At 37.4% G+C, this 25,756-nt stretch overlaps 1 protein-coding gene across 1 annotated transcript; it reads left to right on the top strand.

The window, feature by feature from the left end:
* The first annotated feature begins 717 nt into the window (after nt 1-717).
* Nucleotides 718-24,992, top strand: C2H4orf17 (chromosome 2 C4orf17 homolog). The gene is made up of 8 exons (XM_021680382.1): nt 718-903; nt 8,010-8,219; nt 10,754-10,818; nt 15,940-16,083; nt 20,694-20,775; nt 22,151-22,337; nt 23,270-23,313; nt 24,805-24,992. The coding sequence occupies exons 1-8, from the start codon at nt 777-779 to the stop codon at nt 24,990-24,992; spliced, it is 1,047 nt and encodes a 348-aa protein (XP_021536057.1). The 5' UTR covers nt 718-776.
* The last annotated feature ends 764 nt before the right edge of the window (nt 24,993-25,756 follow it).

Genomic DNA, 25,756 nt, shown 5'->3' with positions numbered 1-25,756 from the left:
AATTTTTTCCCACATAATTGTAAATTCCCAAAGAGCCATAACATTATCTTTGATCCCTTAGGCCTATGATACTTTAAGTGTCTAATAAATAATTGCTGAGTGATTGAGAGAAAAATCACTAAATATTACTGAAAATTGCAAATAACAACATCCCAAAGTTCTCTACTTTATCGTTTGTAGATGTAATATCATTCTTTTGTTACCAGATTTGTTTTCTCCTTTAGGTTTACTATCTTCTCAGAAGATGATACAAATTTAAGAAGCTGGTTGTCTTAAAGCATAATATGAAAGGTCCTCGTTATATGTATCACATCATAATATGGAAGGTGCATTAATGTAAAACACATTAGTGGGTATTATATTTTAAAGCTCTCATTTTCATTTACTATATCAAAATTGATAACCATGTTATGTATTTTTATGTTGGTAAGCTAACAAAGTGACCTTAAATGTAATCAAACACAGAACATATTTTAAGGTTTTGTATTTTCCGGGGAAAAATTCTTCTCTTCCACCCATGCCTGTATTCATTTCAATATTTACAAAAATTTGGTCTAAAGTAAAATAACCTCACATTGTTTTGACAAGAGAAACAATTCAGTGCAAACAGAGAAGTAATGTTTGATGTGTAAGGAAATGTCAAGAACCCCCTCATCAGAATGACTGTCATTCTATGATTTCAGGGTCTAAGCACCTCTGGAAGTGAGGTTAACAAGGTAGAACCCCAGGACCTTTTGCGGCAACAGTGGAGAGGGGCAAACCAATACCACAGGAACATGAACCTCAAATCTCCCATGTCTGCTCTTCCGTTCGAGAACAAAGGCAGCCATATCATGGCTAGAAATGGAAACTGTTTTCTAGTCCGTCACACCCCTCATCCCAGAAGGGTCTGCCACATCAAAGGTAAGGTAACTCAAGGTCCTAGAATGTCTCTCTCTCTCCCTGCATTTGGGCTACTTGATGATTCTGTGGATAAACACAGGGATACTATTCAAAATATTTAACTAATGGTGAGACACAGGTATTGACCATTGAAACCAGATGCCAACCTTGGGGATAGAGCAGAGCCTACAGGCATCCTCTCTGCCAGGCATGAACCCTGGGATTTCTTGACTGTTAGAAAAGGGACCCGGAGAGGTGCCAAACAGCTCACAGCAACAATTGACCAATTGGTATAAAAGTATTCAATATTTTAACAAACTGCATGGCCATGCTAGCATTTACATGCTAAATATTACCCCTAGAGAAGCATATATTTTACCCTCCAGCCCTTTTCCCCTTTCCCTCACTTTCTCTCCTTTTTTTTCTGTTCTTTCTCCCCTTTTTCCCTCCCTCCCTCGATGATGCAAACAAAAGAGGCCTCAGTCAGTCCCATAAGGAGCCATGGACAGCTCTGTAGAGGTGTCTCGGCTTAAAGCAAGGGGGTCAGGCCTTTGTAACCCCCATTAACCACTCACTGGTCAAGTTTCCATCCTATATGAGAGCTGTCTTCAGCTGAGAGCAATTCCCAGGGAGGGACTTGGCATGAGCCATCAGTAGCTGACACATCTGTCAGGTGGACAGATGAGTGTGTTGGTCCTGAAGGCATGGTTTGGGTAGATGCATCCCCACATCTACTACAGCAATTATTGGAGCTTATGACTAAATATTTTTATTTGATTATTATCAAATATCTTCCACTAATTTGTGAGCTCCTTGAAAGCTGAAGATGTGTCTGTTTTGCTCACCACTTATTTTCAGTTTCCTAGAGTGGCTGCGATGTGGGAGGTACTAGATAATTCTTGTGGAAGGAAAGAAGGAAGCTTAAATTGCATTCAGATAAAAATTTAGAGCCTCTGATAGATTTTAAGTAGAGTTAATGTTCTACCTCAGCTATCTAGTTGTGTGTCCTTGAGCAAGTGATTTCATTCTCTAAAAAATTCATTCTAGCTGTATTGTAGAAAGTGGAAGGAAAACAAGGGCCTAAGGAGAAGTTGGGAGATCAGTTAAAAGGCTGACTCAGTCATCCAAGTGAGAGGGATGAAGGATGGGCCAGGGCAGACAGTAAAGCAGAGAAGTGAAGATTGAACTTTGGGGTAGAGCAAGAGAAAAACCCAGATGAGCAGCACAGAGAAAGCCATCAGAGGGTTATGAGATAAAACAAGATTCAATGAGAATGGCTGGGTGATCATCAAAGACAAATTGCTAAAGAAGATCAGGAAAACAAAGGCCAAGAGATAGGAAACAGATATTACAATAAAGAAGTCATAAATGGCTTGGAATCCGTTGTCTTGGCAAAATCTGATGACAGGATTTTTCAAAATCCACATGAGAAAAGCATTCCATTTAATTAGAACTTTTTTCTCTATGACGGCAAATATTACCAAATTGAGTATATTTTTTTCTGACTTCCAAATACTTGAAAGTACTTGATATATAACTCCTATATATGTAATTCACATTCTGCCTTGAATTATCTTATACCTATAATACAATATAAAACTGTTGGCAGGCAAAGGACTGACTTTAATGTCTTCAAATCCCCTACAATGCCTACCACAAAGCCTTACTTTTAGTAACATATGTCCACATATAAATACATGTTCAACTGAATAGAAAACTTTCTTTGGAAATCTTTCAAGGATATCCATGCTAATGCTAGAAAGCCTAGTAACTTGAACTGCAGGAGGAAGAGAAGAGCAGCAAGCTGCTGTATTTTGACTGATATGTGCTCTGAACCCACACTCAGCACAAGGCCACTACAACTAGTTTCGCTAATTTCACCCCAAAGATAATTCTTATAGTCCGTTTTTACTAACATTCAAATGTTTTAGTCTGTGAGATCTAATGTTATTTTCATAGATAAATCCTTAAAAAGTTAAATCATCAGTAAGTTTATTCAGTCTAAGAAATGTCAATTTAAAGTCTATTTGTGATACATCTATGCACTTTGCTAGCAATACAGCATAAGCCAGTGTCTGCTCACAATGTACTTGGAGGAGATAGAATAAAAGGAAATAGTTACAATTGCGTTATGTGCAATTATAGAAGTATGCTGGAAGTTCAGATGTAATATACAGATAGGGCAGCCACTGGAGGAGTGTCAAGAAGGCATTTCACAGAGGTTTTTACTGGGAGATACATGATAAACATTAAGAAAAAACAATTAGCAGGACTTGGGTATTTATTGGATTTAAGGATGGAATAAAAAGTCTAGAATTATTACCAGTTTTTTTTAGCTTGGTTAACTGGCTGGATAGTGGGCCAACTATTAATCTTGGGCATATAGGAGGAAGAACATACATAAGAGGTAAGATTAAAAGCTTCATTTCAGACAAACACATTGTGCTTGATATGCCAATGGAACATTCAGGAGTAAATGACCAAGTAGAGAAATGGATATAAGGACTTGGAACCTAAGGATTAGATGAGGATATAAAGTAGATCTGAAAAGCAGGAAGCATATAGGTTAAATCAGTAATGTTATTGCCCAAGAAAGAAATCCTAACAGAACTCTGAAAAACACAGGGGTGTATAGACACAGAAAATCCAGAGAAAGAGACTGAAAAGAAATAGTAGAGATTCTGAGATACAAAACGTTGTCTCTGAAAATAGAGAGAAATGATTTTAAAGAAAGAGGGAACAGTGGATGTGAAAGATGAAAATTTTCCATTTAATTTACAAACTAGTGATCTCTACAACCTCTTCTATTACATAGAATAGGGAAAGTCTGAATTTATACACAGGATATATTAAAATCTTACATTTGCTTGGCAGAAGTTTTTAAGCTGTAGTCTGTGGGCAAGAGACAAAGATGGAGTAAAATGTGTTTGAACAAAGGGCACAGTAGCCAAAGAAATTTGCGTATCACTACTTCTTGACAAAAAGCATTATATTTAGTCACGGGATTAAATGAGGCTTTTCGGAACTTTTGCTAAAGCCAAATTTTGAGATCATCTATGCGTGACTTGCTAAGAGGTAATTTAAAAACTGGCCCTACAATGGTAGCCTATCTCCAGGCTCTTTTGCTTTAGAGAAGAGTTCATAGAAAGGACAGAGAGTGAGTATGAAAAAGAGTCGTTGAAAAAGAGTCACTGTGGTGCTGTGCACTTCCCTTCCCCGCCACGAGGAGCAGTAGTAGCTGCCTTCACTTGTACCTGCAGGGCTTTCCAGGACCATTTATGGAGAATGTCCAGAGAGGAGACGCATCTCACTGGCTAGCTGGCTTCTTGCCTGTGCTCCAACTGGTCTGCCCTACACTGTTTCCGCAGTGGATCATGGGGAGACTATTCTTGGGGTGAACTTGTTCTGGATCTTCTATGGTATGGAGGACACAGATGATGGTGTCTGAGTCTCTTCTTCTAAAATCTCAAGACAAGAGCTGACTGGAGCTGGCTGGAGCTGGCTGTGTCAGTGGCACAGACTGGGATTAAACTGCTCTCCCACAGAAGACCAGGTCAAGGGCGTTGTTTCCTGTGGGAACACTCTGGAGGAGGTTGGCCAAGAACTGTCTTGCAAGGACCCAGCCCAAAGGACTAACTAATAGGACAACTCCAGCCAAAAGAGGCTGGTGACATCTCACCTGGGGTGAAGGTGGGAAGGAAGAGAAGTTAGCAATTATCTGGTAGATACATCATCCATGACAGTGAACGGTGTCAGAGATTTCCTCAGCCAGGGTTCTCCAAAGAACCCACAGAAATACCTCGTGAGAGAAAGAGCCAGCATTTTTTCTCTGCCTCACAGATCTGTTTTCACGGATGCCTCAACACTAAATTAAAACCATTAAGCAAATAAGACTTTGTGTCCCCTTCACCATTCCTTCATCCTCCAACCCCAACTCTGGAGGAGCTGAAAGCAGAGAGTGGGGAAGGAAGAGCGGAAGAGCAAGGGAGAGGAAACGCAGACCACACCCCCATGCCCCTGCTGGTCTGCAGAGGCTGGGTCATCCTTGGCCTGTAGAGGAGAGTATGAAATGGAATACTAATACTTCTATAGCACTAGCGATCCTGATAGTAAATATTTGGCATTCTTGATGGAAAGTTTTGTGTATCATAAAGATTAGTGCAGTTACTTGTTATTTTTTTTTTTTTTAAGATTTTATCTATTTATTTGACAGAGAGAGACACAGCGAGAGAGGGAACACAAGCAGGGGCAGTGGGAGAGGGAGAAGCAGGCTTCCCGCGGAGCAGGGAGCCCGATGCGGGGCTCGATCCCAGGACCCTGGGATCATGACCCGAGCCAAAGGCAGACGCTTAACGACTGAGCCACCCAGGCGCCCCCCAGTTACTTGTTATTTTTAAAGTAAACTTTAAAATAACAATTATAAACCTTTTCGCTTTAACATTTAAAATTTAACTTAAAGATTTTATTATTTTACTTATAAATCTAGAAAATTTTTTTTTTTTTTAGATTTTATTTATTTGCGAGAGAGAGAATGAGAGACAGAGAGCATGAGAGGGAGGAGGGTCAGAGGGAGAAGCAGACTCCCTGCTGAGCGGGGAGCCCAATGTGGGACTCGATCCAGGGACTCCAGGATCATGACCTGAGCCAAAGGCAGTTGCTTAACCGACTGAGCCACCCAGGCGCCCTAAATCTAGAAAATTTTAACAATCACTTCAAGGGGGTCTTTGATTAATATTTAGTCCCATTTACAAACTTAGTAAAAAAAATACCTTTAAAAGTTTAAATGTCAATTACTCATTTAGTAGATTTGATTTCTTTTAAAATATTTCACATCCTTATCACGTGAATTCTCACCAAGCTATAAATAAATCTTGTAAATTAAATAAACTTATAATATAGACAAATACATTATTTAAAACATTTCTTTACTGTTTACCAACTAATGATATTCTCATACTTCTCTGCCTAAATATTATATACATTTTAAAAACACATATGCAATGGTTTTTACTAAACTTAACCCATGAATAAGAATAGTATGTATTTTTCTTATTTTATCATTTCCATCTTTTATTTGAAACCTTCCCAATGTTAAAGCACACCATCAACTAAGGAAACAAATACCTTGGACAAAAAAAAAAAAAAAAAAAAAAAAAATTAGAGTTATTACTATCTCATTAAACTGGGGGTGCATATCAGTCAGAAAATTAGGCAGGAATGTGAGATTTGAATCTTCACCTGGCAGTCTCTGAAAGGTGAGTCCTTCAGAATCATGACCGGAACAGAAATTTGATGCCCAGTACGGGGAGCTTGTCCTTCCTGAGCCCAAGACTCCATTACCTAATTCTCCTGTATTCAAGGAAGTTAATGAAATTCCCACCAATATTGTGCTAATCTCCTTCACTGCTGGGTTGGGTTTCACATTTGCCCGACTACCTTTAAATCATTTAATGTTGTCCCATTTGACTCTGAAGCCACTTTAATGCCATTGCACTTTCTACATTTTTATGTAGGTCTTTCCTAACTCTTGGATGGATAGAATCTGAATTCTTTCATGTTACTTATTACCATTTTTTAATTAAAGGAGATAGCAGAGAAAATAAGGATTTCTCCATTGATTTATCTTCATGTTAATATTTTATTTCATTTGGTAGACAATTTTTCACGACCCACCTGGGTCAATCACTATCTCAGGTGTTTAAGATAAAATGGTAAGATGTGATGCTATCTTCAAAAATTTTATTCTCATTTCTATTTGGAACCAGTTACTATCAGTTAAGTTCTAAGTATCAGACTAAATAAAAGCTCTGTGTTTGGCTGTGTTATTCATTCATTTGATAAATAATCGTAGATCATCAACTTTGTGCCAGGCACTATTCTAGACACTGGGAATAGAGCAGCAAACAAAACAGACAAAATACATGCCTTCATGAAGCTTACATTCTAGGGCAGCTCAGCCCAGCAATGTGCAAACAGATATGATAGGCGACAAGTGCTATGGGAAGAATAAAAGAGCATAAAGGGACAGAGTGTGATGGGGTACATTTCAGACAAGGTTTTCAGCAAAGACCTTTTTGATGTCATTTGAGCAGATAGATAAGAAGGCAGTGGACTGATAGTCCTAGAAGGAAATTGAGAAAAATGGGCAAGTATAAAAAACACTATCCAGAAGCTTCCTGTGCAACAAAGCAGCCAGCTATACCTATCTCTGATAATTCACTGTTTAACATAGAGCAAAGTCCCATACACCTTCACTTCCTAAGCTGTTCAATATGTCATGACATGGCATTGATACCAGAAAGAGGATCTTTCTGTAATTCAATATATGAGCCAAAGGCAAATAACTCTTACAAGAGAGTGAAGGAGCCTAGAAAGCTTGGGCGTGAGGAAGGAGGTTCCTTTGTACCGCGTTTTCCTTCCTTCCCTCCCTCACAATCTACCTCATCCTGCCTCCTATTCCTAGATCCTGCAGCTGTTTAAACCTTCTGCCAGGACAAAAACAGGGCCAGTGTGTGTCTTTTCAGAGGCCTTGTACTGAGACATTCTGGATGCTTCCAAACACCTGAATGCGATATTCATGAAGAGGGCTAACATAGTTCCTTAGTCATCATCAAGACGGGAAATGAGAGGTCTGTCTGGGATAGAAGCAGATCCGTTGCACTTGACTCTCACACCAGGAAAGATGTGAGCCTGGTTCTCAAGGCTAACAAGATGGCAGAACATTTTAAGGAAGCACGTATTGCAGGGGCACCTGGGTGGCTCAGCCGGTTAAGCGTCTGCTTTCAGCTCAGGTCATGATCCCAGGGTCCTGGGATTGAACCCCGCATCAGACTCCCTGCTCAGCCAGGAGTCTGCTTCTCTCTCTCCCTCTGCCTCTTTCTCGCTCTTTCTATCTCAAATAAATAAGTAAAATCTTAAAAAAAAAAAAAAAAAAAGAAGCATGTATTGCAAACATAATTTGCTACACTGACCTTCAAAGAATATCCACCTAGCACTGGTTCATACAGTTTGTAGTCTGACATTTTGTGTACACTTAACAATATGAGTTGGGAAATGGCTGATCATTGAAAGAAAATCTGCCCCAAACTTAATGTGGTTGTTCGGTCTGTTTATCCTGACTCACCTAGGTCTGAATAACATTCCCATCTGTACTGTGAATGATGATGAGAACTCACTGGGAGCATTGTGGGGTGTTGACGAGTTCAACTACTTAGAGAAGGATGAGATACCATTTGCCAAATGCAGTTATGCACCCAGCGCGGCAGCCCCAGAGAGCCCTGTCAGAGGAGTCCCACCAGCCCCAAACAATGTCAAGGTGCCCCCACGGCCTCATTCTGGTGAGTCCTGTGCAACTAATGAAATCTGTCCTGAGGCCTCCTAAAAACTCTCGGGGGTGGCGGGGGTGGCGGGGGTGGGGAGGGCAGGGAGGATGGTCTATGTGATTGTTAATATAGCTGCAACGATTTTTAAATAGTCATGAAATTTTCTCACTATGAAATAGGTTATTCATTATAAAAATTTTTCACTCATTTAATCTCATTTCAGTAGTTCAGTAATGTTAATAAATATTATTATTGTCTTTATTATGTCCAGGACATATTTGGTGTAGCTATAGTCTCTAATCCCAACAAAGTATCTAAGAGGTCTTAAAAATGAATATTTAGCCAGAATTGATGGGGAAACTACTGTGACAAAAAGTGAGTCAGGGAAATGCAGTAGGGATGGAATTGCACGCTTCCATCTTCCCCCACTGGGCGGTCAGCTCCTGAAGCTTGGGGCCCAGTGTCATTGCCTTCTGTGTTTCTGGGATTCTTGGGGTCTCCCCAGGTCCCAGCACAGTGTGTTTGATATTTAGTAATCAATTAATTAATGTTTACTGAATTGAAACAAAAAGGGATTAATCAACAGAACATATAGTTAATAATATTGTGTGTTTGGAAGTTATAAGAGTAGATTTAAAATTTTTCATCACAAGAAAAAAAGTGGTAATTTTGTGAGGGGTTAACCACACTTAACTGTGAGCATCATTTTGCAATATATACATATGTCAAATCATTATGTTGTATGTCTTACACTAATATATTTTAAAAAGTGTAGTATGGCAAAATCTAAAGCGCTAGGTAAAATAGAAGGAATTCTGGATGGTAAATTATATCCAGTTCTCTTTCTCTTATTTTTTTTTAAGATTTTATTTATTTATTTGACAGAGAGAGACACAGCAAGAGAGCAGGGGGAGTGGGAGAGGGAGAAGCAGGCTCCCCGCAGAGCAGGGAGCCCGATGCGGGGCTCGATCCCAAGACCCTGGGACCATGACCTGAGCCGAAGGCAGACGCTTAACGACTGAGCCACCCAGGCGCCCCTTCTCTTTCTCTTATTACTGAAAGTTTCAGGGCACATGAAAGTTATTTTGGTATAATGTGGTAAAATACACTATTGTTCAAAGGATAACAGTAAGAGGGACTATTACTAGAGTACTCACCCTGGGATTCCATTCTAAGGTCTTCACACTTGTTAACTCACTTCATCCTTTCAAGAGTTCCTCTTCCTTACCCACTAGCAATAAAGAATCAAAGCCCACATATTCCACCTTCTTTCTGGTGTTCCTTCTTATACCATAAAACCCAGAAACTTAATGGTTACATTTGCAAGAGCCCCTTAATGGGAGTTAAATGTTGCCATCTGGTAAGATTTATATTTCAGATGTGGGGCTCAGGTCATCTTTTTGGTTGCTGTCTGCTCTCAAGCCTGACTGGAGACATGGGCTTTTCCTGCTACAATATCCCAGTGTTCAGATTCTGGGTTTATGGGTGTCTGATGGCAAAGTCAGCAGATACGGTGACTTTCAGATTGCAGCGGTGACCCTGTGCCTAATCTTTAGCCCCACAGATGTTGTGACAGCAACTGAAGTGTGAGTGGCATCCTGACCCCCCTTCCTCCTGATTGTGATAAAGGCTGTGCCCCCCTGGGAGGGCCATGTGCAAGGTGCTGCTTTTGATTTGTGAGGATCAACACCAGAGTTCACTGCTTCAGCCCTGCCAGTGAAATTGCAAACATCTAATTCCCTGTCTTATTTACAGTTTAGCTTAAAATAGGGTGGTTTCTGTTTCCCAGAAGTGAACATTAACTTAATAGACTCACCATCCATAACTCTGTTCTTCCTCCTTCCTTCCTGCTCTCTTTTGGAGAGAGGTAACTTTACAATATTTTTCTTTCTTCAGCTAGAACTAATGAATTCAGTTACTATTGGGAAATGCACAAAATCTCTTCATCTTTTAAGAAATTGTGTTAACTGTGGCTTCAGTAAAAAAGATAGCATTGCTTACAGAGAATATATCTTTAAATTAATACAAAAGGGAATTAAGCAAATATTTAAATGGTTTTAGAGTGATTTCATTAGATGAATCTATGAAATGTGTATGGTTGAGAGACTGATGAAATAAGAAATAAAATTAAAAAATGTAATTATAACTCAGCACACATCTCCTTCTGGCCACAGGTCAAACAGCAAACATATAATCTCTTTAATTAGGGAAAGTGTCAGTTATATGGGTAGGAAACACAGAAAAACATGTCTTACACTGAAATATGTACTTTTAAAAATTAGTTTACCCAGATCAAGAAAGCTCTTTCAGTCTTTCTTTATATCATCTTCCTGGGCATTGAATTAGTTTGTAAATATAAATATCCTTTTATTATGTTATTGTAGTATAACTTTACCTGCAAGGTTTCCAATATTTATAAACATATCCCTGAGTTGACCTTATTTGAAATCCAGATATACTCTCATTTATTTCAGCAACTGACATATGTGTCATGTGGTAGAAATTTTTTCAGTTTGATCTAAATATATTTTCCTGAAATATCATTTCAGAGCCCTGTAGAAAAATCAAGGAGTGCTTCAAAACTTCCAGTGAGAATCCCTTAGCAATTAAGAAGGTAAAGAAGCAACTCTTTGCAGTTACCTATTTAGTTCAACTTCTGTCATTTCTTCTCTTTTTCTTCACGTACCTTTCTGAAAAGGTACATTTCACAATATTTTTTACAGCTTTTAAAAAAATTTTTAAATTTAAATTAAATTTAGTTAACATATATTGTATTATTAGCTTCCAGGGTAGATTTCAGTGATTCATCAGTTGCATATAACACCCAGTGCTCATTACATCACCCTCCTTAATGCCCATCGCCCAGTTACCCCATTCCCCCATGCCCACCCCTCCAGCAACCCTCACTTTGTTTCCTAGAGCTACAAGTCTCTTATGATTTGCCTCCTTCTCTGTTTTCATTTTATTTTATTTTTCCTTCCCTTCCCCTATGTTCATCTATTTTGTTTCTTAAATTCCACATATGAGTGAACTCATATGGCATTTCTCTTTCTCTGACTTATTTTGCTTAGCATAATACCCTCTAGTTCCATCCACATCATTGCAAATTGACATAACATAAAAATGTATGTTAACTAACTGGAATTTAAATAGAAACATTAAAAATGGTTTATTTAACTTAGCATCATTATTTTAAAATTTATTCACGTTGTTATGTTCACCAATAATTCATTCCTTTTTATGGCTAAGTAGTATTCAGTTGTATGGGTATCCCACAATTTGTGTACATGTTCACCTGTTGATGGACATTTAGCTTGTTTCCAATTTTTGCCAAAGCTGATACGAACATTTGTGTACAAGTCTTTGTATGGATATATATTTTCTTTTCTCTTGGGTAAATACATAGATGTGGAATGACTGGGTCTTACTGTAGGTGTGGGTTTAAATTATTAAGAAATTGCCAAAGTTTTTTTCAAAGTGGTTGTATGATTTTATATTCCCACCAGCAGTGTATCAGTTTCCTTTCTCTCACATCCTGCCAAAACTTAGGATGGTCAGTATTTTTAACTTTAGCCAATTTAGTGGGTGTGGTGGTATCTCATTGTGGTTTTAATTTGCATTTCCCTGATGACTAGTGAGGTTGACATCTTGTCATGTTCTTACTTGCCATCCATATATCTTCTTACAAGAAATGTGTGTTCAAAGCTTTGCCCACTTTGTAAATTGGGTTGCTGGTCTTTTTACTATGAAGTTTTAAAGATTCTTTATATATTCTAGATAAAAATTATTTTGTCACATATACATTTTGCAAATATTTTCTTCCAGTCTGAGGCTTACCTTTTAGAACCAAAATTTATAACTTTGATGAAGCCAAAATTTAAAATTTTTCTATCATAGTTTCAAGTCCACATAATGTTTACCTCTCTGTTGTGCCTTTTTGTAAGGGCTGACCTCTAGTACGGTATCGAATAGAAGTGATGAGAGCAGACGCTGTTGCCTCATGCCTAATTATGGGCGAAAAGCTTATACTTTCATCATTAAATGTGATTTCAGTTGTCGTTTTTTTCGTAGCTGCCCTTCATATGGCTGATTCCTCAGTGTTCCATTCCTAGTGTTCTGAAAGCCCTTATCAGAAATAGGGATTGGTTTTTGCCAAATGCTTTTTCTGCATCAATTTGAAATGATCATATTTTTCTTCTTTAATCTGCTAATATGATCTTTTTTAATCTGCTAAAATGATCATATTTTTCTTTTTTAATTGTATTGGTTAACTTCTAAATGTTCAACTACCCTTGCATTGCTGGGAAAAAAACCCAGTTGGTCATGTTGTGTTATCCTTTTTATATATTTAATTTCAAAAAATATTGTTTAACATTCTAGTGTCTATGTTCATAATGAATATGAGTTTGCAGTCTAATTGTAATGTCTTTTGTGGTTTTAGTACTAGCATAACACTGGCTTCATAGAATAAGTTGGGAACTTCTCTTTGAAATTCTGGGAGATTTTATGTAGAATTGGTATTATTTCTTCCTTAAAAGTTTTGTAGAATTCTTCAGTGAAGCCATCTGGGCCTGGAGGTTTCTTTGAGTCAGGGTTTTTAACTACAAATTCAGTTTCTTATTTTCCATTAGATATAGACCATTCAGGTTATCTGTTTCTTCTTTAGTGAGCTTTGGTAGTTTCTATTGTTCAAAGAATTTGTCCATTTCATCTAAGTTGTTGAATTTACTGATATAAAGTCATTCATAACATATCCTTTTAATGATTATATGATCTGTAGAGATGTTCTGCCTCTCATTCCTGACATTGGGAATTGTGTCTTTTTTTTCTTGATGAGTCTAACTGGAGGTTTGGTAGTTTTATTGATCTTCTCAAAGAATAAATTTTCCTTTCATTGGTGATATCTATTGTTCTGATTTTCTCTTTCTATTTCATTGATTTTGGTTCATGTCGTTATAGAAGATGGAAGCTTAGGTCATTGAGTTGAGACATTTTTCCTTTCTAATATAATCATATATTATTATAATTTTTAAAATAAACACTGCTTTGGCTGCATGCTTCAAATTTTACAATGTTGAGTTTTCATTTCAATTCTGTTCAAAATACTTCCTAATTAACTGTTTAATTTCTGCTCCATGGGTTACTTAAAATTGTGTTATTTAATTTCCAAATATTTGGGTGTCTTAAAGATATCAATTTAATTCCTTTGCAGTCAGAGAAGATACTTTGTATACTTTGAAACTTTGTAAATTTATTGAAACTTGTTATATGGCCCCAGAATAGGTCAACCTTGATAAATTTTCCAAGTGCCATGAAAAGAATGCTCACTCTGCTGTTGTTGGGTAGAATGTAATATAAATGCCAGTTCAGTTGGTTGATACTGTCATTCAGGTCTTCTGTAGCCTTACTGATTTGCTCTCCACTTTTTTTTATCAATTATTGAGAAAGAGGTGTTGAAATTTCTGACTATAGTTGTGGGTTTCTATATTTCTCTTTTAATTTATATTAGTTTTTTTTTTTTTTTTCAGAGCTCCAGTGGCGTAATCAGTTAGTACATGGTACTTATATCAGTTTTTAATCATGTGTTTTGAAGCTCTCTTATTAGGAGTATAACTATTTAGGTTTATGTTCTTTTGATGAAATGACCCTTTTATCATTATAAAATTACTCTCTTCAATCCTGATAACATTCTTCGATTTGAAATCTGTTTCATTATAGAACTATTCAGATTTTCTATTTCTTCTCAAAATGATTTTGGTTATGAAATTATTCATTTCATTGAAACATTCAAATTTATTGATAATGTTATACGTAATAACCTCATGTTCTTTTTTAAACATATGCAGTATCTGTAAGATGTACCCTTTTACCTATCAGTTTTGTTACATTATGTCTTTGTTTTTCTTTCTTTCTTTTTTTTTTTTTTAAGATTTTATTTATTTGCGAGAGAGACAATGAGAGACAGAGAGCATGAGAGGGAGGAGGGTCAGAGGGAGAAGCAGACTCCCTGCTGAGCAGGGAGCCCGATGTGGGACTCGATCCGGGGACTCCAGGATCATGACCTGAGCCGAAGGCAGTCGCTTAACCAACTGAGCCACCCAGGCGCCCCTGTCTTTGTTTTTCTTGATCAGTTTCCATAGTAGTTTATCAGTTAGTATAACAAAGAACTAATTTTTGTGGGGTTTTTTGATTCTCTGTTATATATTTCTTTTCTATTTTGTTGATTTATGTTATCTTTTCCCTCTTTCTATGCACATACTTTATTTTATTTTTCTTAACTTCTTTTATCTTTCTAATGTATATATTTAGCTGTAAATTCTTCTTTGAGGGTTGTTTTAATTGATTTCATAATTTTTGTTATCAGCATTAAGTTAAAACTTTTTCTAATTTGCACTATAATTTCTTTTTGCCTCATGACTTAATGACTGGATATTATGTATGAAAAGTTATTTGTAGGAATCTGAAGCTCATGATAAAAACACTTTTTTCCAAAGAGAACTTTGTGCTTGCTTCTGTAGAAACCCAGAGGCCCTAACAGCTTCGACTAACTTAAACCAAGTTCGAACCTTGACCTTAGGTTATATTTCCTCAAGGACCATTGCACTTCTAGGTCACCTTCATCTTCAGGGTGTAGCCCTTTGTTGGCCCTTATTTGGGTTCTAGGCTTTGAGTCCTGTCTTTCAGGACCTTTTAAGCTGTCACAAGAAAAGTTTTCACTCTCCAGGATCTTACAGTGACTTCAGGCAAAAATGGCTACTGTACTCCCTACAACTGAGGCTTCTCACTTCCCCTTTACTTTGGCCTATTAACTCCTACTTTATTCACTCCTCGACAGTTTTAATCTTTTTAAATTTTAATCTGCCTTTTTAGTTGTGTCTAGTGGGAGGGTTGAACCAAAAAATGTATATTGCTATTCCCTAAAACAGGAAGTCTTATTATATAATAAACTTTAACAGAAGAATGCATCTATCTACAATATAGCTTTATTATCACTAAATGTCAGCAGCTCAGTATTTTTCTATCAATTCCAATCATCACAGTCCCCAGCTGTTGACCTCTTCAGCCACCGGCTTCTGCATGTGTTAAATAGCCCTCACTTCTGAAGGTTAAAAGCCTTCCTTGGAATAAGCACATAGATCTAAGGCTTCTATAACTCTTCTTGGACTTAAAGCTCTTATAGCCTTTTTTTTATTTTTGAATTATATTTGCCTCCCAGAACAAGAGCATAGCCTTCCTCTTTCCCCTTCCAGTTAAGCAAGGGAAGTAATTTAGCTGACCTCTCCAGTTCTCCGGCTCTAAGCTGCCATCCCCAGGGCAGGGAAAGCAGCATGTACTGTCTACACAGACATTGCATAAAATCTTTTAACTGTCTTTTTCCCGTCGTAAGTCTTCCTAATTTAACAGAAAAATCTCATGTGTGATGAGTTGGTTGTTATCTGGAGCAGCAAGATAAATAAAGGCTAGACGGCATTCGAAAATTATTATCTTGGTGTGTGACCGAGGGCTTATTCAAAATGGCTTCACAAAATGTAAATTATATCTCACTCTGTGTTCTGTCTCCAAATGCAAATATTTGATAATTAGATTTTTATGGGAAGATTAAAACTAACCTCTCTTTACTTTCATGTACATCTCTTATTTAGCTACAATATTTCTCATTCATTTTATATTCAACTTTCATAGAAAATATAAGTGGATGCAAATGTGTATTGATTATGTTATACCTTTGATTTAGGAAGAAATTAAGGTAAAAAAGCCACTGTCACCTCCAAAAGCATGCTCTGCTGCTGACTCTTGTTCTTCAGAGGTGATGAGTACCGAGACTGACGTCAAAGAGAACACTGTTTGCATACCAAACTATCTGGATCAGGAAATCAAAGTAAGAGGCAGGTTTATTAAATCCATAACTTGGGAACAGCATGAACATACAAAAAACCACATTACTAGCATCCTTAAGACTCTTTAGTGGTTCCCCTTTAACAATGGAATTGATCTAAAGCCACTTAGCCTGAAATCCAAGGCCTACTTCTTTTATTTCCAGTCACTGTTACAGAAACACAACCTTTGGTTTAGACATAATGAAGAACTTGACATTTGCCGAACCAACTTGGGCCTTTCTTCCCATGTTTTTCTTTATCATCTTCCTAATGCTTGAGAGGCATTACTTCTTGCTGTTACCTATACGTTTCCTTCGCCTATATTAAGGCAGAGATTCCTCCAATCAACATTCATCTCTCCCTCTTATCTGTGGAAAACTGTTTCCTCAAACCTACTCTGCCTGGGGTTACAAACGTAGTTTTATTTATAGTAATGTGTCATATCAGACTACTGGAAGGTTCTCTCCAGCCTCAGTTATTTCTGAGAATGACATATAATGAAGAACGAGTTAATCAGCTGATGTTTGTTTTCCTCCTTTGTTTTCCTTCTTTAGATCCTTTTGGTAGCCTCCACATTGCCTCCCTGTAAGACCCAGTGAAATGAATTAAGGGTGAAAGCATTGTAATGATGACTCTGATAGCAGTTTTAAGTGAGTTATCTGTCGTAGCAATTACAAATAGGAGAGCATATTATAAAGATTGCTATTGAATAGTCCTGATAAGGAACTATTTTAAAAGTAAAGCATAACAGTGGCATTGGGTATAATTATGCTGATGATTAAAATTAGGAAGGAAAAAAAAAGGAAAAGAGAAGAGGGGAGAGTATCTGCAGACAAGAGTTGTGGTTATACATGATTTCCTGATGATTCTGGTGAAAGACTCCCGATTATATAGAGTCTTCAGAGTCACTGTGCATCTTACCTGCTACACTCTGGCACCACTGATGCTCTATAATTTGCTCATTCCCACCTTTAGGAACTTTCCCTACTGAGAAATCTCTTCTCTTTGATCCTCTCAGTGGTCACCTTCTCATTAAGTTCTCAGTTATAATATCACTCACAAATACTTTCCCTGACCACCCAATCTAAAGTAGCTACCTACTCACTCTCTATTCTATTACCCTTTGTTATTTTTTGCATAGCACATGCCCTATCTGATATGTTTGTATTTATTTGTTTCAACAGTGTCTCTGCCTCTGACCCCACTCACACTAAAATTTAAGTATTATAGGATCTCATACTCCTCTGTCTTGGTTCCGGCTTTATCTTCCATGCCTAGATAAGTGCTAGGCATCTAGTAATTATTAAATAAGTATTTATTGAATGTTGAATACAAAAATGAAAAAGAAAATTTTACCAAGATCAAAGAAGAACTGTAGAAAATCAGCTAACTGATATGTCATCTGATATGCTCACATCTGATATATGCAACCGAACCATAAACTGAGTGCAGTTTTAGTCAGGCTGTCTTCCTTCCTTAGGCACATCAACAATAGACCAGCAACATGATCCTATAGAACTGGACTTTTGGGCATCTATTAAAGAGCCTTCCTCTCAAAAGCATCTTTTACCTCACAGATATTGACTTAACTGGACACCAATACAGAATCCACTAAAATGTAAGCTCTTTGAAGGAAGGGATCCTTTCTATCTCATTCACAACTGATTCGTCAGCACTCATCACTTTGCTTGAAAACTATTAACTGGTGCATACACAGCATGGCATTTTATCAAATAGTTGGTGGCTATTTGTGAAATAAAACAGAGGGGGTAAAGTGAGAAAATGGGCCTTACCAAAATTTTTTGGCTTGTATAAATGAGTCCTAAAAATAGATCTCATTTTGGTGGTATTCTAACCTTCCATACCTTCTACAAAAAAATCTGAAATATCTTCCAATTTCCTACTATCCAGGCTGGTAATTCTGAGTGGCTGTGAAGGCAAGACATGTTTGTGCAGGGGTGTGTATGAAAGAGTATACAGTTTCACAATATTACTTTAAAGGAAAAGAAAAACAGAATTCTTTGTCTCTTAGTATCTTGTCTTTAGACTTCCTCTCAAAAATCTTGAATTTGCAGAAATAATAATCTCTTTACTATTGACATGAAATTCTGACAAACACCTTCACTTATTTTGTAAATATCTAATATCAATGACAAAATACTAGAGTGGGAATACAATTCATTGCTTCATTTCACATAGCTTATGAGAGGGGTTGTACAGGCATTAGAAGAACATTTAGGAGGAGATTTTGGGGCTGAGAGAGTCTTCAATGGGAAAGAAACCTAAAGAATATTTAAGATACAATTAAAAGATGAAGAGAAGTATGGAAAAGATACTTCCCAGACAAGAGACCTTCCTATCTAAAGGCTAAGAGGCGAGAGCATTATTTATTCAAGGAAGTAAAAACAATATGGCTGATTCAGAGAGTACAGGGAGAAGGCTGCAAGAGATGAGGCTGGAGGCTTAAGCAGAGACCAGAAATAAAGGACTTGTTAAGCTGTATTGAAGTGTTCAGATTCATCTGAAGTGCTGTGGGAAGCTAGTGAAGAATTTTAAACGCTGAGTTATACTGAAATTACTTTGTAAGTATAATAATTACATGGTCAGATTTGTAGTTCAGAAAAATTGCTCTAGATACAATATGCAGAATTAATTTGGAAGGTGCAGGCAAAATTGCAGGGAAAGTACTCTGCTTCCAAATGTTAGATTAGTTCCAAGACTTAGCTTCCTGCTGTAAACAACTATAGAACTGGGAAGAACTCATGAAGAGACTGTTTTCAGGCATTACACAACAGACAGTATAGATTTATGACAGTTGAGAGAAGGAACACAATTGGGATGATTTCCATGTTCAACCTAGATTTCAGCCTGGGGCACATTCCTAATCATGGCACAGAGAAGTGGAGCCCAAACGGAGAGTAACAGCTTCACTAGGGAGAGAGAACAAAGTTTAGAGTTTGGGGATTCTGAGGTGGCTGGAATTTACAAATAAGATACTGAAGAAGGGGAATCTGTGGAGATAATGAGCTCCAGAAATCTGTAGAGGGTTCGATGAGTCTTTAGTTTAGCATAAATTGCACATGCACAGGATGGGAGTCTGAGACCTGGCAGGAGAGAGCTAATGGGAGGCACATTGCTTAGAGATGCTGGCGTTCTGATGTGCCAGAGTGGAGAGACCTTGCTGAACACACTAGGAATGCAACTGAAACCCTAAAAAGAGAATAGGGTACTCTAGCCCTACAGGAGGGGCTACTCTAGATCTATAATCTCAAATCCTAAAATCAAGTTTCAGCAGATCAAATTCACCTGCCAATATATTAAGTACCTTCCAGAAAAAACAAAAACAAAAACAAAAACAAAACTCAATGGAAAGAATGCAGGAGAGTTCCTTAAAGGACATATTCTATTTCCTCTCCCTAAAGGGATATACTAGAGTCTCTCAAAGCTGATCACTGAGTGATCTGTAAGTCAGAAGAAGCTGGGAGCAATGTGTAATCACCATATTGATGAAAAACCCATGAGAGGCAAAGTAACCTAGGGAATCTGTTAAAAAAAAGAAAACATTTCAGACAGATGAGGGAAAAGGATGTTGCAGAGTAGCTCAAGCAAGAATTGATGCTAGTTTAGCCTGGGTCAAGGCTATGGGGATAAAAAGGAATGGAGAGATTTGAGAAATATTTAGAAGGAAGAATTTACTTCTTATAGTTGCATTTACATCTTGTAGATGCGAGGGAGTTGGCCAGGATGAGTCTCTGGGTCTGGCTTGGACATCTATTCAGTGTATGCAAGTGTTGTCCACTGAGATAGGGGAGTGAGGAGGAACCAAGCTTGGAGCAGGTTCTAGGAAGAGAAAGATGGTTTTAGTTTTAGATAATCTGGGTTCAAAGTCCCTATAGTGTATATGAGAGGATACATTTGGTAGGCAGATGGATGTATAGGACTGAATTTCAGATAGGTCTAAATTCTAAGAATAGACACAATTTAGGATCAAATTGGAAACATCATTACTTGTGCTTAGTGTTTTATACTTTAATGTTTATTATAGTCCAATTTTCTTACATTTATTTCATATATTTATCTCCTCTATCATCCACACATCAGCCCTTAGTGCCAGATAAAAAAAGTCAAGGAAGGATTCTGATTGACAAAAGGGAATTATATTCCCCACTCCATTGGGCCAACCACTGTGTTCAGAGAACTGAGGAAAAATGACTCCAGCTAGATTCACCCACTAAGAGAGGAGCAGGGCAGACAGGGACAGTTCTGTTACTGGAGAATCCCAGTTAGAACCCCTGGCACAGCGGGGAAGGATCCATTCCCCCAGAAAGAAGAAAAGAGAATCTGTCCTCCAGAAAATGTAGGTACTGAGCAGACAAAACAAGAGAAACACTGTATCACCTACCCCCAAATCGTTACTTGTATTGGAGATGTTTTAAGATTCCACTGCATACTATTTGAAATCGGGTTCCCAGGCTAACATCCCAGTTGACTTAATTGAGTGTCACGTGCAGAGTGACATTTGGGAAGATGAGATCGATGGGGAAGTGAAGGAAATCTTATAGCCTGTGTGCTGTTTATTTGCTCACTGTGTGACTCTAATACTCTCTGTCAGATTCTGGCAAAGCTCTGTAAAATTTTACGCACTGATTCTCTGGCTGAAGTTCTACAGTGGCTACTTCATGCAAGCTCAAAAGGTGAGATTAAAAGAAGTATTTGCCAACGCTGAGCTCAGTTTCTTGTCAGAAAGTAGGAATGTGCCAATATCTGAAATTTTCTACCTTGGCTTTGCAAACATACTGCTGCAATATTACTTCCCTAGTGATTCAGTAGCCAAGTCTCTGCGAGTCTCTCTGACTGACTGCATGCAACTGGTCATTCAGTGACCCCAAATTTGGCATGCCCCAATTTAGACTTCTTGGGGTGATGTGAAGCACTGCGTCCAGGGCTGGTTTGTGCTTCTTCTCCAGGTCCACACACCCAGGGGTATCCCTGAGCCTATTTCCTGGCCTGCTGTAAGCCCTGAGCACAGAGCCTGTTTCTTTTCTCTGGTATGGATGGCAGTAGCGTAGCCTTCCAAGTTCTCGATTCTAACAGCCTTGCCAATTGCCCCACCAAAACCATCAATCCAGTCCTCTCCCAGCCTCCTTTGGGGTCTTTGTGGCCTGTTCCGTGAAAGCATGTGCCGATCCCAGTTGGGACAACCATAAATAGCAAAGAGTAGCTGTCCTGAAACCTAGCTGGTCATCAGACTGACTGAGGCAAAACTTCGGAGGTGGGTGGATCCTGAGGATTTGAATTTCTAACAAGTTCCCAGGTGATGCTGATAAAGCTAGTCTGGGGGCCACTCTTTGAGAATCTGCACTAATGAAGGTTAGGAAATATCAATGTGTTAGGGATAGACTAATATTTTTGAATAGGGAGCATTTTGGAAATAGTCCTTTACCCAGGAATCCAAGACTACTTGGCAAGCAATTAAATATTTGGGGGTAAGGAGTCTTTAGTTCTTATCTTTTTTTTTTCCTTTTTAAGAATGTAACTTCAAAAAATATATACAAATAATAAGTGCTTATTGTTGGGGGGGAACCCAGATGAACCAGAAAAAATACAAGAAAAGAAGAACAATAATCAATCAAATCATCACAGACATCATTTCAGTGACGACTTTGGTATATATCTTTAGAGATATGCTTGTAACTATTTATTATTTATTAGTCTGTATTTTAATGAGATCATATGATTTTGAATAGATATGCTTTCTTTTTTTATTTGGCAGCAGCCTGAATGGCAGGTTTTGTACTGAATACTTAAAAGTTATTCTACTGCCATTTGGGGACAAGTCCCTCAGTAAGTTAATGACTCGGGGAGCTCTATAGTACCACAGCTGCACAGATATCAGGGTGATGGGAACCAACTTGTCCACAGAAACCTTGACTCACAAATAAATGCCTACTCAGAAAACGTATTACCAGCCTTTCACACTAGAGTGCTGGATAAAAGAACTAATCTCCTGTTTCTAGCCGACATGATAATTATAACCTTCATGCCTACCCCCCCTTTTTTTAAAATCAGAAAAAGAGTGGGTCTCAGCTTTGATTCATGCTGAACTGGCTGAAATAAACTTGTTGGCCCAACAAAGAAACAGCACAGCAAATCTAGCTGCAGAGACTAGGAAGCCGTCCAAAGTTAAATCACCCCCGAATTCACCTGCAACATTGAAAGTGCTGACCAGAACGAGGCAAGGACATCAACCCACTAGGTAATTAGATATAATGGCTACCTACAGGGCATATGGTACAGAAAGACGTTTAATTTTCCTTTTGTTATCTTTCCAAACACTAAACATGCTGATGTTTTCAGTCTCTTCTTATTCAGTAAATGACCACAATGTGTATTTGTTTTCTTTCATTTTCATAAATGTAATATGAGAATCATTCTAAATCCTATTATAGCCACGCAGACATCTAAGAAAATGTATTTTATTTGTAAGAAAATGTAAGAAAATGTAATTTTCTAATGTAATAATACATTTTGTAAGAAAATGTATTTATCTGATCTAAAAATGGAAGCAATAAAGGAAGTAATTGTATTATTATTATGTATTTATTGTTAAAGGCATATCACACAAGTATCACTTTTTTTATGTAGAGCAATGCGAGATTAAAATAAATTGCTTCAGTTAATTTTCTCTGGCACACTCCTGCAGGCTGCTAGAGGGAAAAATAACAATTACAGGAGTTGGAAATTATTTTAGTGTAAATTTTTCTTAAACTTTATTTAAATGACAGAAGAAAATACATATTTATGTATAATATGGTGAAAGAATGTGATGTTATTTAAGTCAGGAGAAAAGATCTTGTTGCTTTGAAATTAAACGTTTCAAGAGAAAATAAATATTCAAAACCTAAGTCACTTTAAAAATCACTGAGATGGAGAATTTTGTATTGCAATTTGTCTCCACCTTAAAGTTTCCATAAAATTGGAAACTGGGAAATAGGGTCAGTCTTTCTACTGAAAGTCAGAAGAATTTTTCATTGGAAAGTACACTTAATGCTGTCTGCATCAAAAACAAAGAATTAGGATAGAATACTTAAGATATATATGTACCTAGCTTATTGATGATAGTGCAACCTATAGAAAATAACTTGTTTGTATCTGTGAATTTCATTTTCTCTTTCTCCAATTACTTAGAGTGTCAAGTCAAGGATCTGAAGGAAATAAGGAAGTGCCAAAAGGTTAAGTACAGTTGTGATAATTACTGGGTTGGTATAGGGAAACCAGTAAGTATTTAACTCTTTAGGGACACAGACAAGGTTCTATGGTTTTAAAGGCAGTAAAATTCAGTAATGATTTCTAATTACTTTTAAGGGACAGTGTCTGCTGAATTTCTCATCAAGACAAATTTGACATAAACTTAACTTTGTTTTGAAAGGCAAAGTGCCTCATCAGAGACAGATAGATACTCTTTGAGAAGTAAGATAGCAGGATAGCAGGAAATATAGGTTTAGTCATGCCAGTCCAGTGACAGGAGAAGCCCTGCACTGACCTAACAAAAGGACAATGATCTCAGAGTTTGGTTCTTCATAGCTGAACTGTCAAGCTAAATTATTTTAACTAGAAACCAAGTCGATCATAGAAAACAGTAAAATGGCAATCGGCCACAAGCAGATGCTCTGTGAAACAGGTGAAGTACAAGAGAGAGGAGCAGTTTTGTGTCCCTACCAGAAGCCCAGCCACACCCTACAATTAGGACCAAGAAGAATAAAGAATTGTAGATTGTCCTACTTTGGTCCAGAATAGACCAACTGAAACATCCCTGTGGGTTTAGCAGCTTCTAACTTTAAAACAAGTGTCGCAACAATGACTATAGAGCAAACAACTAAGAAGTATGTCTTTAAGCCTCAAATAAAAGTCTATCCTGTTGTTTCTACAAGTTTCTCTTATACCAGGAATCGTATGGTAACCAATTAGAGTTCTTTGAGGTCACTCTAAACCCCAGCAGCTTTTGTTGGTGTTAACCAAACCCAAAAGAGGTTATATGTGCTAACGGGCAATAAGAAATATAGTAGAGAAGTTAGAAAATACTCCCTTACTCTGACACACCAAGGATAGTCTATTGTATCTGACTTCTACCAAACTCCTCACCCTAACAGTACAAAATCACAACAGGGTTGGTTTTTATTACTCAACTTTATGTCTTACCTGTTGGCCCCTGTTTAGATATTTGAAGAAGTTTTGTATAAGAAGCCCCAGTCATACTTCTTTGTCTCCAGTGGTGATAGTCAGCACCTCTCCAAATCCGTATTCCTGCTCGGGTCTGACCTATAGGTCTTGGGAAGCTCTTACGCATATAATTCACTTGTTTTAATCTGTTTGTCCATTTTCTTTTTTGTCTATCAGGACTATAGATCCTTTTCCTTTCTCACACTGGTCCCATCCTTGCCTATCACCTCTACAGATCACCAGTTCTAATTCATTCCTTCCACAATAATGTTTGATTTTAAGAGGATAGAACATATCCTGCATGTTATAGAACAAATAACTCATGAAAAATGAGCGGGTGGTAAGAAAGATAAGAATAGATTCTTTTATGAACTTGGGGTATATTTGATTCACCTAAACTTTATGTAGTTTTTTTTTTGTATATCATTTGCTACTAAAACATGTGGCAGAAGCTATATTTGATGGCTCAATTTTGGTCTTATTTAGTTTTTTTTCTATTTCAGAGGCTGAGCCCAGGCCTCCGTTGTTTATAAGAAGAAATAATATGAAAATGCCCATTGCAGAATATTTCAGCAAACCAAAATCTCCTCCCAGGCCTAAAATTCAGGAAAGCTTATCAACAAAACCAGTGTCTGCAAGGAGTATGCAACAAGGATGCAATCTCTCTCCCCAGAGAGCATTTTATCCTTAAACATTCCAAAGGTAGAAATTCTAGATTGAGCAATTTCTTTCACAGACATGAGCTTCACTCCATAACAATATCAAATTATTTTTAAAAAATATTTTGGTATCAGAGAATCAATAGCTGGTGGCATATGTAAATCTCAAAGCACCTGTATATAATGCTACTAAATAAATAATAATGGAGACAGTATTTCTATTTGTAGTTAATTTAGCACCATGTGTGAAAGAAGTATGTTTATTTATATACTACATTTCTAGTCTTGCACTGATTGTATTTGTACATAAACATAGGGTCCTGACACTAGGAAAACCATCCGCACCAGAATCAGGCAGCTGCAGTTTGACACATGCCCCAAACTCTTGATAGAGAAAAAACAAAAACAAACACAGAATTTTAACATCTGAGCTAATTTTCACAATCTACAATGTTTCAGTGCTGTTGGAACACTGAGTGGATTCTGTAGTGATAATAGAAAAATACTGGCCTCCTCCCAAAAAAAAGATATAAAAATTATCATGAATTTATGAGCCAGAAAGGAAAGAGTTTCTACTCTTTGCTAATTGTGAGTGATATTAACAAATTTCCTAATATTTAGCTTTTTTGTATTTTTAAAATAAACCACTCTTGGGCCATGGCTATTATTCTTTCAGTGTATTGCTGGATTCTATCTACCAATTAGCCAATCTTTTAGAATGTTTGTGACAATATTCAAGAGATACAGCAAATTTTGTGTATGTGTGCATGGGTGTGTGCAACGCTTTTTTTCTTTT

This window comes from Neomonachus schauinslandi, chromosome 2 (assembly GCF_002201575.2).
Source record: "Neomonachus schauinslandi chromosome 2, ASM220157v2, whole genome shotgun sequence".
In the NCBI taxonomy this organism is placed as follows: domain Eukaryota; kingdom Metazoa; phylum Chordata; class Mammalia; order Carnivora; family Phocidae; genus Neomonachus; species Neomonachus schauinslandi.
This window is presented reverse-complemented; position numbering and strand designations above follow the sequence as displayed.